Below are 16,670 nucleotides of genomic sequence, written 5' to 3' on the forward strand. Positions count from 1 at the left end.
GCTGCACAGAGAGAAGAGCTGTCAGGTGTCGTGCCCCCTGACAACGTGCCCATTAGCAACCAATCACGGTTAAGTCACACATGTCAGAGAGAGTTTGAGAGGCCGGTTTATGGCTTGGTCGAAAATATATATATATATATATATATTTTTGACCTACGTTTATGGTGCCCCCAGACACTCAGGCATGCTCCTGGGAGATGGGGAGTGGGCTGTGCAGATTGAAAGGGTTGTGAGGTGCTGATAAGAGTCAATTTGTAACAAAAACAGTTCTTGAGATATGCTTGAAAAATGGGATTTACCTGTTTTATATATACACTATATATAACAAATGTATGTGGACACATCTTCAAATGAGTGGATTCGGCTATTTCAGCCACACCCGTTGCTGACAGGTGTATAAAATCGAGCACACCGCCATGCAATCTCCATAGACAAACATTAGCAGTAGAATGGCCATACTGAAGAGCTCAGTGACTTTTAACGTGGCACCGTCATTGGACGCCACATTTCCAGCAAGTCAGTTCATCAAATATCTGCCCTGCTAGAGCTGCCCCGTTCAACTGTAAGGGCTGTTATTGTTAAGTGGAAACTTCTAGGAGCATTGACGGCTCAGCCGTGAAGTGGTAGGCCACACAAGCTCACAGAAAGCACGTCAAAAATAAAAATAATTTGTCCTCGGTTGCAACCCTCACTACCGAGTTCCAAACTGCCTCTGGAAGCAACGGCAGCACAATAACTGTTTGTCGGGAGCTTCATGAAATGGGTTTCCATGGCCGTGCAGCCGCACAAAAGCCTAAGATCATCATGCACAATGACAAGAGTCGGCTGGAGTGGTGTAAAGCTTGCCGCCATTGGACTCTGGAGCAGTGGAAATGCGTTCTCTGGAGTGATGAATCACGCTTCATCATCTGACAGTTTGGCGGAAGCCAGGGGGATGCTACCTGCCTGAATGCACAGTGCCAACTGTAAAGTTTGGTGGAGGAGGAATAAAGGTCTGGGGCTGTTTTTCATAGTTTGGCCCCATAGTTCCAGTGAAGGGAAATCTTAACACTACAGCAAACAAAGACATTCTAGAGAATTCTGTGCTTCCAACTTTGTGGCAACAGTTTGGGGAAGGCCCTTTCCTGTTTCAGCATGACAATGGCCCCGTGTATAAAGCGAGGTCCATACAGAAATGTTTTTTCAAGATTGATGTGGAAGAACTTGACTTGCCTGCACAGAGCCCTGACCTCAACCCCATAGAACACATTTGGGATGAATTGGAACGCCGACTGCGAGCCAGGCCTAATCGCCCAACATTAGTGCCCGACCTCACTAATGCTCTTGTGGCTGAATGGAAGCAAGTCCCCAAAGCAATGTTCCAACATCTATTGGGAAGCCTTCCCAGAAGAGTGGAGGATGTTAAAGTAGCAAAGGGGGGACCAACTCTAATGTTAATGTACCATGATTTTGGAATGATTTTGGAATGAGATGTTCGACGAGCATACTTTTGGTCAATCAGAGCATACGTTTGAAAGTTATAAATGCTGGATATTCATGAGCCAGTAGATGTCACTAATCTTCATTGTCCAGTAGATGGCACTATCTCCATTGTAATTCAGACTATGATAAATACAGATTACCCACTATTTTTCTGACATTTATAGAGCCCCCAAAGTCCTCATGAAATTGTTAATATGACTATGTTATATCTAATCATGAATAAGATAATGCCCCCCAGCTTTCCAGTGTTGTACTGATATCTATGTATCGTATTTGGTTATACCATACATGGCTACTCCTTATCCCTAAGAGGGACATGAACAGAACACTGGGTGGAGTACATTACTCCCTAACAATGCAATTCATCTTCAATGTAATGATTGATGACACAAATCCATTACGGATGACTTTAGTCAACCATAGAAGGCTCACGTGGAGGGGTATTTGAACAGGGACGGCTGGTGCACATGTTCCAGTCCCCACCTGTTCAATGTGATGTCCACAGTGACAGAACAAGTGCAGGTTAACTTTGTATTTGTCTTTGTCAAAGGAGGCATTTAGAGTTAGATTCCATGACCAATGTTGGCATAATGAACAGGAACAAACATTATTTCATGGCCACTCTAATAGGTTGATAAACTTCTATGATGTACAAACCATACCCTTTCATTCTCATGTTTGGCCGGGCCATTCTCATGTTTGGCCGGGCCATTCTCATGTTTGACCGGGCCATTCTGAACAATTGTAACAAAAAAAGCTAATAAATCTGACATCATTCACTGTGAAAATGGGTTCACTCATTACAACTGATATTTAAGTGGGCTTTTATATGTTTGGGTGTAACCACGACAAACAGTTTGAGCGACTTTCAAAAAGAGTATTGTTTGGTATTGAAGGCAGCCCTCCGACACTATTTACCAAGGGTGTAATGGGTTATGTGGTCTGTTCATTCTTAGAATTTAAGAAGACTTTTATTCATGGCTTCTCACAATCATACTCGTGTATACAGTCAGACTAAAATATATCTTTAAAAATAGGATTTAAAACATTTAAAATAATCATACTTCAACAGTATCTGTTAATCATTGTAATGTAATTAATGTCACGATGTCAGTACTTCACTCAAATGTCAGTTGAACTTGTGAAGTTGTGTCGAGTCAAATGTTTAGTAGTTTGTGATATGAGGCTTAACAAACCAGTAAATATATAAATTATTATATCGATACTGTGTTGCTGATCTATACCATGTGCAACAGCAACAAAAAAAAAGATCACATCACTTGTGTTCAATGCCATTCTCATGTGGACGGAACAGGAACATGAAAACTCTGGTTCATAAACAACTTCTTCACTATACCTTGTGTAAACATGTTACAATACACACACGAGTGGTTAGTATTCAAATGAAAAGGTGCTTTCACGTGGGGAGCAATTACTGTCAAAAAAGATTAATATTCAACATGCATCACTGCCATTATGCGAGCATCTCTCTTACTCTCTTGTGCCTAGGGACAGAGGGCCATCTAAAGAGCATTTAATCAATAGCTATTAGGCTTCACATCAGAATAATTAGATTTCACTATTAAACAGGGCTATTCCCCTGACAGAATGTCGAACATAACTTGACTGGACTTCTGAGACAGCCCATGTATGGAATGAGTCGTTTGATATGAAAAAATAAATAAATAAAACAACCTGGATGCTAAATTAATTATAATCAGGTTGTTATTCCTTAAAGGTTCCAGCAGGTGTCAGTATCGTTCCTATTAAGAGACATTCAGGAGACAAGGCAAAAAGAGGATTCACTTTTTAATCGTATTTTACATTAATTTCTGATATAATACATACATGAGTCTTATTGGCCCTTAATGGGGTCACAACAACACTTTTTAAAGGTCATATATATCGTGGAAAAAAATAACCAACTGGCTTGGAATTGATTTAAAAAAAGATTGGTTACAGAAATCAACTGCACAACATGGAATTCAGTCACAAATGGCCGTTTCAAGTCTCTTTACGTGGCGTCTTGGTTTCCTTTAATCTCATCCCCACTCATAACTCTTGCACAAAGGATTGACATGACAAAATAAAGCCTACAAGACATAATTAAATACACAACAAATAGGTTTGGTTTCTGTGCCTGTGGTTTATTTAATGTATGGTAGGGTTCTGACGATGAGTCAAACCCTTTATTAAGTACAACAGAAGCTGGGTGTGTCTTGTAACCGAATGCTCAAATCATACGGAAGAAATATACCTTTTATAATGAATATACTGTACATGGTATCTATGTATGATTAAAAACAATCATAGTTGAGACTGAATGAACATTCTATACACTGTAAAATACTAATCTGTTGTGTGACATTTTAGGCAAACGGAACCTTTTTAATTAGTTCAAGGTTGAAAGGTCATTGGTTACTTCGAAATAAGTGCTAGAATAAATGTTGACGCCATTAGAACAGCCTTTCCCTTTCCTGGTCCCGGTGACCCAAAGCGGTGTTTTTGTCCTAACACTCACACACTTGAGTCAACTAATCAACCATTCATCATCAAGCCTTTGATTTGAATCAGGTGTGTTAGGGCTAGGACAAAAACCTAGAAAGGGGCATCATCTTTGGATCCCCCTGGTCCAGCATTTGGGAAACGCTGCATTAGAAGGAAGTGTATTCTATACATTAGATGCCTAACAGAGTTTACTTTATTTCTTAGTCCAGTGAGGTCCAGATCAGTAGTAATGTTGCCAATTTTTTAAAGTGCTTTACATCAATAATATACATTGTTTAATGTTTCAGATGGACAGAAAAGATTAACGACTAACTTAAACACAAATAAATATATGTAAAAACACATAATACATAATGTGGTAAAACAACCCAAGAATGCTAGGATTCGTGTTACTTATGAAATATCACATTATACAACTCATTGCACATCTCCATATATATATATATATATATATATATGGGATATATGAAGAGCAATGGATTGTGATTCAAAGGGACTTTGTGAGTCCATATCAAGAGCTCTTTACAACTTGATAACTGTCTATAAATACAACACATACAATGGACCAGTCGTTTGGTGTTGGTGTATCTTCAAGAGTTCTTTTCAATGGATGGTCCTGTTCTCCTGACCTCCATAGCCACTTCTTCTGCGTTAAATAAATAGCGCTGGAGTGTGTACACAAGTTGTGAATCCTTGGATGACTGGTGAGGGAGGGCAAAGGTAAAGAAGTTACGGAGAGACTGTGACTACTTGAGGTGGGTGTCTCTCTTTTTGGCTGCAGTGAGCTGTACTGGAGTCAAGGGGGGGGGGGTCTTGTGGTCTATTATGGAGGCAGCAGAGGGGGTTTGAAAGTACAGGCTCCAGTACAATGGCGAGGGGTCAGCATCTTGCAGGAGAAATGGTGCAGGGCGTCATGAGCTTCTAGGGAGAAAGGGGATGTGTCACTTCAAACACTGGGCAGATGAAATGTCTTTGTTATTTTTCTATCCACACTGTGTTCTCTAGTCGTTCTTTCCTCTAAGTTCAGTCTACACGTCACAGTAGTTCTGCTCAATATCAAATGCGCTAGGAATTAGAATATCATAAGGACACACATGCTAGCGAAGAATAAAAAGTAGCACTTGCATAGGTACGGTTGTAATTTGACAAATACTACTAGTCATAATCAAAGTCCATTAGAAGGCCATGCTCTTGCCCAGCTAGCCATTGAATTAATTCACAAATGGACTGAAACTGGATACATGTTCTGTTTTTGGACCATATAAATTACCTTTTAGCTTCTGTTGTATTGCATAACGCGCCTTTCTTTCTTGATCCAACTCGCTGCACAAAGTGTCTAAGCAAACAACACATACATAATAAGAAAAGAAAACGCAATAATTGAGCTACAAAGCGGTGGTTTGTAAACGTTGAAATGGATGACTGTAATTGATGTTGTTCACCCTCTCGGGTATTTTGAGTGACCTCTTAGTGTAGTTGAAGTGTGTATTTACACTACCGCGTTCCAGTAACTCTAGAACTAGTTTATCCGTGAAAGGGCGGCATCAGCTGTTGTCGTCTACTGTATGTAACTGATACGACGATACGTAATGGTCAGCCTTTTACATTTTCCACTGCGTGATTTAGGAGAAAATAACATTTACAAACAAAACACAGCGAAATCAATCTCTCTATGGTTTGATATTATTGCAGTTCATTCGACAATTTCCAGTCAAATTGCGAAAAATGTTGACTATTTGACAGGAATGATAAACTATTATTTGTAGATTGTGGACACGCAGCCTAATTCTATAATGACCGAATTTATGCAAGTGTCACTTTCCCCTCTTCATTCTTGTGTGGTACAAGGAAGCAACAAAGTCAATATGACTGTTCTTGTGCACGCATGTTTTCATACTTTAGAGCATAAATGCTATAACGATATGGGTCATTTCATTCAATTTAAGTCGGGACATATTATTTCATTTATTAAAACACTGACCATTTAGCATATTCCGATCATTTTTCCTGGAGACTCACCTCGGACAATATGAAGTTGTTGGACCATCTCTTCTCTGTAGGACAGTTCCCTCTTCATTTGGTCCTGAAAATTATCTGCATAGTGAGCAAGCAGACGGCTACTATTAACACAGTGCGCAAGTCCAAATAATATAATTTAAGCCTAATGGGTTCTCAGCATTATGACGTATGACTACATTAAAATAAAGACGCCAAGATGTGGGAAACAGGAGCAGCTCTCGCTTTTGAAGCTAAACAATCATTTACTTCCATTTCAGCACCATGCCGCTGTCCACTAATGTTTGCTTCGTTGTAGTCAATATGTTCGCTGTATGTCTCTTTATGTTTAAACTCATTCTGAAACAGGCCAAGATGGTGGAAACGTGAATGACTAACTCTTAAAAAATAAAGTTAATTTTTTTGGTTTACTTTAGGAGATCGAGTTGCGCCTGTTTCCCCTCATGTAAATATTTCAGCTGCACCTCGACTCTGTGTATGTTTAAGCAGTAGAACAATAAAGCGTCCTACCTTTTAAACTTTGAAATTCGCGTTCCAACTTTTTTCTGAGCTCCACTTGTTCGACAAGCTGTTTCTGAAGTTCCTCTGCAAACCGAAGCGGTCATCACCATTATCATAATCGTCGTTGTAAAAAGGCAATAGACAAAGCAGTAAATTCCAAATGTGGCTTTCAACATACTAACCCTATATATTGCAGACCTATCTTTGCCTTTTCAACAATTAAAGCTTTTGATTTTGATTACAGGCCTTTATAGGCCTAATACAATACAGGCCTATGGGTAAAAACAACCACACTGTTTCCCTTGGTTTATTTCCCTATAGTATCGTAATAACTATTATCAGAAGGCCTATGGTTGGAACGCTAACAGTCGTTTAGCCTCACTGTGTCTCCAAGCATGGTATTGCTAAATAATTAGCTCCATCGCCTCGGGGTTAGAGGCTCGAGCGACGCAGCTTAACGGCTGGGCTCGTTAAAATATTAATAGTGTAAAAACGATTTCGTGTTACAATATGTAGAACAATTCCGTTTCTCATAATTTAACATTAGAGGAGGTTAACGAATGGAAAACAATTCAAACGTGACCGTGCAAACTTGTGTTAAGCTGTAGGCATAACATTTTTTTATAAAGCGATTTAAAAAAAAAGATTATTAGACAGATCATAATAGGTATTATGTTGTTAGTGCAGTACCTAGATATGGAAGGGGAAACCTCAGTCTAGCATATTAGACTGGTGATTCCACACGTCGTAGCCTACACAAGACCAACATGGAACATGGTTCTCATGTTCCATATAAAGGCTTAGAATTAACAACACGAGGGTTTTTCGAATGTTGAAATAGTCGGCTTTGAGGAAGTAGAGATGCAAATAGAGCCGCGTTCACACGTGTTCGTTATGTTTAAAATATAACTCCGTTAATTCAATGCTAAATATGATTTTTTTATTATTTTATTCCAGAACCGATAATGTGCCTATTATGTTTAGTGATTTCCACCTTGCTTTGCTCAATTTAAGATGAGATCTAATGACTTGAAACGAGGCTAGGCTAGGCCTACTTGTTGGTCGTTTTGCACGAGGCTAATCAATATAAACAAATGTCAATGATCATTGATAAAAATCAAATGATTACCTTTAGCCATGTTTTCGATATCTTTTTCGTGGATCCTACTGACGTCATGCTGACGTAATGCCCCATCGCCTGCGAGAGAAATATTAAAGATGGCATCAGCTCATTAATTCATCTAATTTACTCAATTTTCTGTTATTAATGATCATATTTGGAACAGTAAAAAGTGAGAAACCTTTGGCTAACAATTTCGTTACATAAAATATAATACAATAGGCTATATTACCATGGTAGGCCTACTAAACCTTTAAACACTTACACACACACAGAAAGACAGACGAGAGACAGAGAGACAGAGAGACAGAGAGACAGAGAGACAGAGAGAGAGAGAGAGAGAGAGAGAGAGAGAGAGAGAGAGAGAGAGACTCACATGGTGGGCTTTCCTTTGCTTGGTCCTGATAGGCTCTCTGTGGAACGTCCTCTCTTGTAGGAGAACGTTGTTTGTGTGGGTCGGAAACATGGAGTACACCTGATAAAGACAGACAGTAATAAGCGACGTGCCTATTTGCATACAGAAACTATACCATGAATATGTACTATGCAAGATAATAGGCCTACCGTTCGATTGCAATGGGCTGCTATGTTTTGATCCAAACGTAGATGGACCGTTCAAAGGCATGTGTCCATCCTTTTCATGTGTGTACACCTGCAAAATTAACCAAAGCCATTATAGTCAATACAACTGCAATTATCTATAATTCTCTTAATTTCACAAGCAATTCTTTGAACGGATATACCCACGTGACACGTCTCCAATTTATAATTATAGGGTAGTAATTCAATTGTTGTCCACCTATCTAAATTGCAGTTTGACTGACATTAGGACGAGGCCGGCGCAGGCCTAACCTTTTCCCAACACACTACAAGGCTCGCAGTAAACACTCCAAACAGAACCACTTCAATTATCTTTAGAACAAAAGACAAGACACAGACCTAGGCTCCCACTCAGCGACCTTATTAAAACAAGCCTACTCCATTCTCAATCTCTTTAATATTGGGACGATGGTCTTTTTTGTAAATGTCATTGCCAAAATGTATTTGAACAAAAGATAATTTCCATATTTGTTCCAACCTGCCAATGTATGTCTAAACAGGCTCAGCCTTCTGTAATGTCAGGGTTTTCAACACAATAAAACCCAATGCGAGAAGGCCTGGATATAGTTAATATAAGTGGCTTCTTTTTTTTTCTTCATTTGACCAAAATATGAAAAATCCCTTGCAAAAACGCGTTGAAATTAGCCTACTGTTTAGGCTTCAAACTGTTAAAAGCTGCCAGCCATATCAACATCCTTTAAGGCATAGGCCTATGGCCATTGGAACATTAAACATAGCATGATGACCATACTTTACGCCCATGCACTTACAAGACCAAACATCACCCATTTTCATATGGGATCCAAATAAGTCTCCGTGGATTGATGCCTAAATTAATTTACAAACATGTGCGTAAATATATTGAACATAAAAGCACTCATATGGACCTTGGCACACTTACTTCGTACACCGGTGTATCATGGCGCTCTGACACCTGTCCACCCTGCCTCTCGTCATCAGAGGACCCGGAGTGGGGATCTTCCGGTTGTGGTCCTGGACTTGTCCCCAGCTCTCGACTATCTTCAGGCCCGGAATGGGCTGAGTTGAGGGGCGGGGGACTCTGACGGTCCTCCACTGACAGTTGGACTGACTCTTCATCCTCGTGTGCCCTGTTTGACTCCACGTCAACGTCTGGGTCGTCCACGCTATCCACATCCGGGGACATAGACCTATAGCTAGAACTTTCACTCACGAAATCTGGCGATAGGTAACCAGAGCGCACACCGCTGTACGTGTCCCTGTTGCCGTATAGCTTTGCAATGCTTTCGGCGTCTTTCACCACAGGTCTGAACGCAGAGATGTAATTTATCTTCCGTGGAGTTGTGGGGAGTCCTTCCGTCGACCGGGCCTCATCCCCGGATTTATCCTCGTCGTTCCGGGTGGATTGTGAGCTGGAGCACCGTTCGCTGTCTTGAAAGCTTTCCTTAGGTGTGTTTGCGCACCGGTCACTTTGATCCGATAACTCGAGATCACTCTGTCTGACACTTAAGAGCTCTGTGGGTGGTTTGGGTGGTGACTGTTGATACGGTGGCATCGGCAGGCCACCTGCTGTTGGCCAAAACATCGGGAAAGAGGGATAGATACTGTCCTTTGCTCCTGGCCAAAAGACACCCGAAACGTTGGTTTTATTTGTCTCTCCCACTCCGTCGTCCTTCTTTTGACACAGTCCAAACGCAGGGAATCCATACGGGTGGGGGAAGAGCGGTGGCTGGATCTTTTGAAGCATCCCAAAGCTCTTACTGGGCACAGGGATAACCGGGTAGTTCCGGACGCCATTTGACAGACTGATGTTAGGCCTACCTCGGTCTTCGTCACAGCGCAACGTTTTATGGGGTACCTCGGGGGAACTTCTTTGGGTTGGGTTACTGGTGGAATGTGACTTCAAAGGAGAGGTCATGGATGACCCACTCATAGGTAGCGTCCTCTTACGACTTCCCCCGTTGAACATCGCTTTAACATCCTCCCACGCGTGGGCAACATCATCCGACGAGCTTTTGTCTGTTAGTTTGAGATGGCGCCTCCACGAATTGAAGTTTGCTGCGTCTGGCTGTGTATACTTGGACTCGGGAGTGCGATGAGAGTGGAATATGAATTTATTCGGGGAAAAATACATGTTACAATATGTGCATTTAATGCACTTGGCCCTCGAGCTGTTATACCTGGCAGGTATGAAGCTACCTCTGCTTCCCCACGCGCATTCATGAGAGACATCAAAAGCGAAATTTTCCGGTAGCTTTGGTGGGTTGTGAGCACCGAGGAATGATTTACATAGCCTCTCCGCCTCCCGCTTAGTGATCATACCGCAGCGCCGCGAGGAGATTGGCATGGCGCCAGCGCGCCTCAGTATCTCGAGCTGGACGGGCGTGCACTGGACGCAGGTGATTCCAAGAGCAACGCGTCGGTTATGGATTTCGTTGTAACTGTAGTTCTTTAGCAATGTGTTGGATATCTGCGCCAAGCAAAGTCTTTCCTGGCCATCTATGACCAAAGACACGATGTGCACTCCATACAACGCGGTCTCGCTGACTTGGTTAGGCTTCAGGGAGATGGGGCTGGAGAAGGGCTGAACGTCCTGCTTGGAGCTGGGGGAAGAGCTGGAGTCTCGTCCCGCTGGTTGTTGATTGGGTATCGACTCCATTCCTGGAAGTCTGAAAATAAAAATAATATTTTAGGGCAGCCTATTGCACTACCATATAGGCCTACAGTTGGCATAACGCCTGTCAAAAAATGCACTAGCCCTAAATTGTTTGCAATTCATTCCAAATCAACAAATAAATAAATAAAGTCCATGAAATAGCTTTGTAATTAATCTTACCAAAAGGCCTACGCACGCTCGTGCAATATTAACAATAACATGGTCAAGGTCTTAAAAGTAACGCAGAGGATCAGTGTTATTATATACTAATAACTATGCATTATTTATTATTATTATTATTATTATTATTACTACATACTTAGTGTTATTATAGAACAATCAAAAACATTTCTAACTCAGCATTATTCACAAAAGTCAAGGATTAGTTAGTTATTCGTTTTTGGTGACCCGGTTCTAAATAAATAGATACATAATAGCCTAATAAATAAAATAGGTCTACATAATTTAATATTAACGTTCAATTTTATACGAGCATGTTTAGTATAGGTATATTAATATTAAGTGTCTAAACCATCCAAATTTTAAAAATTGTAGGACTATGCCAACTAAGGCTATCCATGATCAGTTAGTTGTTTATTGACGGGACCTTTTCCTGTCGTCTTTAAATCGGCTCAGAGGCGAGGGTGATTACTTAAGAACTACATAAGATCCTTACACGCAAAAGAGCAGAAGGAAAATACACTCTGAGCTGCGCCAATGCGCTTACCAGAGAGGAAAAGAACAGCTAAGCTGCTTTCTTGGTAATTACACGGGTTAAATTGTACGTATTTGATCTGTTAATAAAAGACTAGCCATATATATAATTAAAACATCGCATGCGTGTCTCCCTAGATTAACGTTAGTACAACGGTTTATAGGTCTACAATAAAATCTTAAAATCGACTTTTACAAAAGGCAAATATTTCCCTCACATTTAGCATCTCACATCCGTCCCGTGTTTTTTTGTTTTGCGCAACGGTTGTAAATATATATTCTATAAATCTTCCGAAAATAATATATTAATTGGAAAATAAATTAAAGGTAACACTTATGAAAAACACGTAAAATATGAAGCTGTTGTGACTGGTGATGAGATATTAACATGTCAATTTCAAGAAAATACACAAGACAACGAATTGAAAAGAGTAAGATCCTTACCTTTCTTTCTGGAAAAGAGCACAGTACTCCTAGGCTTAGGAAACAACTTTTCATCAAAAAGTTGAACAAAAATCACCGACACAAGCAGAGGTCTAGTCCGAGATTAAATATACCGTTGCTGGACCAAGCGTTCAGACTAGCCAAATATCTCTCTCTGTAGTGTTTCTGTCTCTGTTTCAGTACAGTGAACGGACTTCCATCCTCTTCGACTCTCACCGGCTGAGTGGCGCACGAGAGAGTGACCGCATGGCAGTCCTCGAGCCTTCGCCACTCCTCAAGACAGCAGTCGACGCTCCTCACTGAAGAAGTGACCGCTAAACTAATGGATGGCAAGGCACACCCACTTAGCGTTCCTTCTCTTTAACTATATTATCTCCTGGACAATGAAGGAACAACAGCCACTAGGCTGTTACTTGATCCATTTAAACTTTACTCAGTGGATCTTTCATAGAAGTGGGGGAAAAAAATAATTAAGAGAAAGATAGATGGATATATATTGCATTAACATGGTGTGCTAAGTAGTAAGGTGCATTTGATAGATTGACACTATTTCGACACAATTAATGACCAACGATATTTTAATAATAGACAAATAATTATAATTTGATGGGTGCATTTATTTGCCCTATTTCACACATGTAGGTACAAGTGTGTATTATACCCATATGCTAATATATTTTTATGATTGATGTATTTTTGCATATCACAACTCTTCATCGGAGAGTAACTGCCCCTACCAAATGCCAATGAAGGCCTATAGACTATTTCCAGTATTAACAAACGAGCAAATTTAGGACAAAACTGAATATGAAATCGAAGGCAACAAAATGGCTGAATGTATCATTTATCAAGTTACACGACCATCTGTTTTGCTTCTCGTGGACACGCAAATCAATTCCAGCCCTTCTGGTAAAGACGCCATGAATTTTAAGGCTCGCGTGCTTTTGTTCGAATGTCAAACAATTGGACACGTTTTAAATCACATACTGTGCATTCTTAGATTCTGCATTGAAAATGGACCGAATCCTAGATGAGCGGATAACTTGCCTCGGGCGGGACTGTCATATGCTGCTGCACCCCCCCCCCCCCCCCCCCTCTCTCTCTCTCTCTCTCTCTCTCTCTCTCAATACCCACCACCCACGAACCAAACTGTCAGTAAATGAAGGAAATTTGTTGAGCACACAGGACACGGTGCGAGCAGATTGCGTCTACAAACAGAGTGATATATTAGAGCAATAGGCTGAGGTTAGTGTTGAAACCCAATACTGTAAGACCATATTAACTATTCATAACCTGATCAATGCCCCTCAGTTAACCCCAGTAAGCCTTGTGCTGAGGTATCAATAGCTTGCCGGGGCATAAAGTTCAAGGAACGGCATACAAACTTTTCTTTTTAGTTTAAAATAACATTTAAACTATTTGCACACGTAGGCCTAAATACACGGGTTGAACAACATTTGGGTCAGTCTGAATGACAGAGGTTTACATTTTGTTTGAATTGTTGTATTTTAAAAATACGTTTTTCCAATTTGTTTTTTATTGTTTAAGGACTTACTAAAATTACCATTTGTTTGTTATTTTAAAATGCACATGTAGCCTGAATGCCTATATTCCTAACATTGTCTGTCCTAAATGGACACTGATTAAAATGTAATTAATCAAACTGTCCGGGCCAAAATGTGAACAATTACCACAATCAAATAGGAGTTAATAACGTCCACAAACGCCCTCCAGACAACTATTGCTAAGCAGACACCATTAAAGTAGAACATCTATGCCCTTTAAAACTAGCATAAATTAGCCGATACATAATATGTTTCCATTGACAACTAGAATTTACATTATGGATAAACTAGCTGCATATATAGTTTACCTAGGTCTAGATGAACTGACAAAACAGTTATGCGCCAGATGTTTTGGGATTGACACCCTGTCTCGTAAAATAGATATCACGATCTTAAACATCTATGGTTTCTTTATTAAAAAACTATGTCAAAAGAAACTATATATATGTAGGCCTATTAAACAGCCTTGCAAAACATTATACTGAGCATATGGGTAATAATTCGTCTCTTCATAAATTTGGCCTATTCAAATGTTATCAATCATTATTATGCTGATGAATATGAAAATTATTTCGAAAGTTGGACTTCGTTTTCCCTGCAATGCACACGCACCATAGTCCGACAGCGAGAAAGACCGTCAGTTTGGCTCTCTGCAATATTGATAGAAAAGGAAACCTAAACCCGACCAGGTCCCGTCGTGTCGTCTTTCAGAATCAAAAGGCTTTCCTGCAGCCCAACAATAATTACAATTTTATACTGTAATTATTCCTATGTTTTTAATTATTTAGTCCACCGACTGAATACACCATTGTCACCGCTTATTCCGGAGAAACGTGAGCTCACGTGGCTCACAACGCTCATTAAAGGCGGGAGTTCAGCGCCGGGATACAGCACGAGAGCAGCGCTTTTAATTAGCGGATTCAGCGGTCATTTTAGGCGAGCCCTTTATTACCGTTGGATACACATCAATGAGATCTTTTTTCGAAGAGTAAATTACCTTGAGACTCATGTATATGCATTCAATTGTTTAAACAAACCTGTGCTACAATATTAATGCGTTCCGTGTTTAAGTCTGTAGAATTCCGAACTCTGTAGAGGTGAACGTAATGTAATATATAATACATGATTAGATTGGGTATTGACAGGTGACATTCTTTATTCTATCACTTCAATAACATGTTGTAGCCAAAGTTCATAAGAGTAGGCTACACCAAGTAGCCTGTATTCCAGTTTAGATGCATTATTGGAACGTTTTTTTTCTTCATAAACCAATGTGACCAAAATAAAAACTTAAATCACAAATTTTGTCACAGCAAATGGCAGACATGGTAACAACCTACACTAAAATGATAGTAAATAATGAATTAGGATGTGAGTGACATGCATATATAGACCAGAGTACTACTATTTGGCTACTATTAGACCAGAGCTAGTGTACTATTTGGCTACTATTAGACCAGAGCTAGGCTACTATTTGGCTACTATTAGACCAGAGCTAGGCTACTATTTGGCTACTATTAGACCAGAGCTAAGATACTATTTGGCTACTATTAGACCAGAGCTAGGATACTATTGGCTACTATTAGACCAGAGCTAGGATACTATTTGGCTACAATTAGACCAGAGCTAGGCTACTATTAGACCAGAGCTAGGCTACTATTTGGCTACTATTAGACCAGAGCTAGGCTACTATTTGGCTACTATTAGACCAGAGCTAGGCTACTATTTGGCTACTATTAGACCAGAGCTAGGCTACTATTAGACCAGAGCTAGGATACTATTTGGCTACTATTAGACCAGAGCTAGGCTACTATTTGCACTCTAATATATATTGAAGTAGCCAACAACAGATAATACACAGAGGAGTAGGGTAAAAGGGGCTTCGCCTATACCGGTATATGAATGAAGGCATTATTAACAAGTAGCATCTCTCCTCGCGCTCTACGGCGGTTCAGAGTGCCGATAGTCAAATTGGAGGTGAGATATCTTCAGAGTGGTGCTACTCCATCTATGTTTTTGGTGCTAACCCGAAAAGGGACCACACACACGTATATTTGACAACTTGGTTAAATGTAACATGAATTAATCTGAATAAACTATAATCCATTAAAGTTAACAATATATATATGCCGATGAATTAGAGGTCGCTGCTAAACCATGACCACAATAGAGCCTACGAAATAGGTATAGGCCTACACTTCGTAAAATTGAGAAATTACGCTAGGCAACATATGGCAATCTAAGCGTTGATCAATGTTATATTTGGACTAACATAGGCTGGTCCAATTTACACTCTGCTAAGCTTGGAGTGAATCAGAATAAAAACACATATAGGCTCATAGTCTATTAATGCAAACGAGACATAGGTTCCAGTTTACTTACTGATACTACAGTTCTTACTGACACTAGTTAAATGTTTTCTGATTGTCTATGAACATACACTGAACGAACTCTTATTTCAATCAAATCTACTTCTAGAGGCATTTAAAAAATAATAAATAAAAGTAGGCTATATTAAACATTTCATTCAAGGTAAATCAGTCCTTTAGGTAAAAAGCCTTCATGGCTTTAAAGCAAGTTCCAAGTGGAAAAGATTGTCACATAAATCAAATGTGCCTAATTCAGGAGAAGTTTAATAACAGAACCGATCGAGAGCGAATGTTCTATAATTAACAGTTGTATCAGCACCCTATAAAACCGTGACCCCTATACATTCCATTTTAGAAGCCAATCAATCCGCTTCTTACATATTGATCTCCTTGTGCTGATAGGCTACACTTAAATGGGCTCCTCGAGTCCTTTTGGTTTCAAGTGAAAAGAGCATTTCGATTACACTTTTTATTGGGAAAAGATTGCTCCAAGAGGAACGCGTTGACTCGAAAATTAAACGGTGACATTTTAATTACTGGACATTGATAAAGGGTTCTGGGTAATGGCGGAGCACAGCGCCGACGCCTATTGTCTGACCTGATGTGCTAATCAACTTGGACTGCTCTGTAAAAAGGTCACCAGGCGATACAATAAGGGCGCGTGCCTCGGTGGCAAATGGGAATATTAAGGCCCGGGATTGAGTAAAATGGAGACG

The 16,670-nt window shown here is 40.1% G+C and overlaps 1 protein-coding gene across 4 annotated transcripts; it reads right to left on the reverse strand.

Moving 5' to 3' along the window:
- Nucleotides 1-3,484: 3,484 nt before the first annotated feature.
- LOC109876266 (SKI family transcriptional corepressor 1 homolog-B) lies at nucleotides 3,485-12,411 on the reverse strand. Of its 4 annotated transcripts, none has more exons than XM_020468716.2 (9): nucleotides 12,021-12,410; nucleotides 9,129-10,875; nucleotides 8,192-8,279; nucleotides 8,004-8,102; nucleotides 7,637-7,705; nucleotides 6,517-6,591; nucleotides 6,010-6,084; nucleotides 5,261-5,326; nucleotides 3,485-4,911 (listed from the first exon to the last, which is right to left on the reverse strand). In XM_020468716.2, the coding sequence occupies exons 2-9, from the start codon at nucleotides 10,863-10,865 to the stop codon at nucleotides 4,814-4,816; spliced, it is 2,307 nt and encodes a 768-aa protein (XP_020324305.1). In that variant the 5' UTR covers nucleotides 10,866-10,875; nucleotides 12,021-12,410; the 3' UTR covers nucleotides 3,485-4,813. The 4 variants fall into 4 exon arrangements, with proteins under 4 accessions (XP_020324305.1, XP_020324307.1, XP_020324306.1 ...); XM_031812314.1 differs by having other exon boundaries at nucleotides 3,609-4,908; nucleotides 12,021-12,411; XM_020468718.2 differs by lacking the exon at nucleotides 5,261-5,326 and having other exon boundaries at nucleotides 3,485-4,908; nucleotides 12,021-12,408.
- Between the last annotated feature and the right edge of the window lie 4,259 nt (nucleotides 12,412-16,670).

Source organism: Oncorhynchus kisutch, unplaced genomic scaffold, assembly GCF_002021735.2.
Source record: "Oncorhynchus kisutch isolate 150728-3 unplaced genomic scaffold, Okis_V2 Okis03b-Okis08b_hom, whole genome shotgun sequence".
NCBI lineage: Eukaryota > Metazoa > Chordata > Actinopteri > Salmoniformes > Salmonidae > Oncorhynchus > Oncorhynchus kisutch.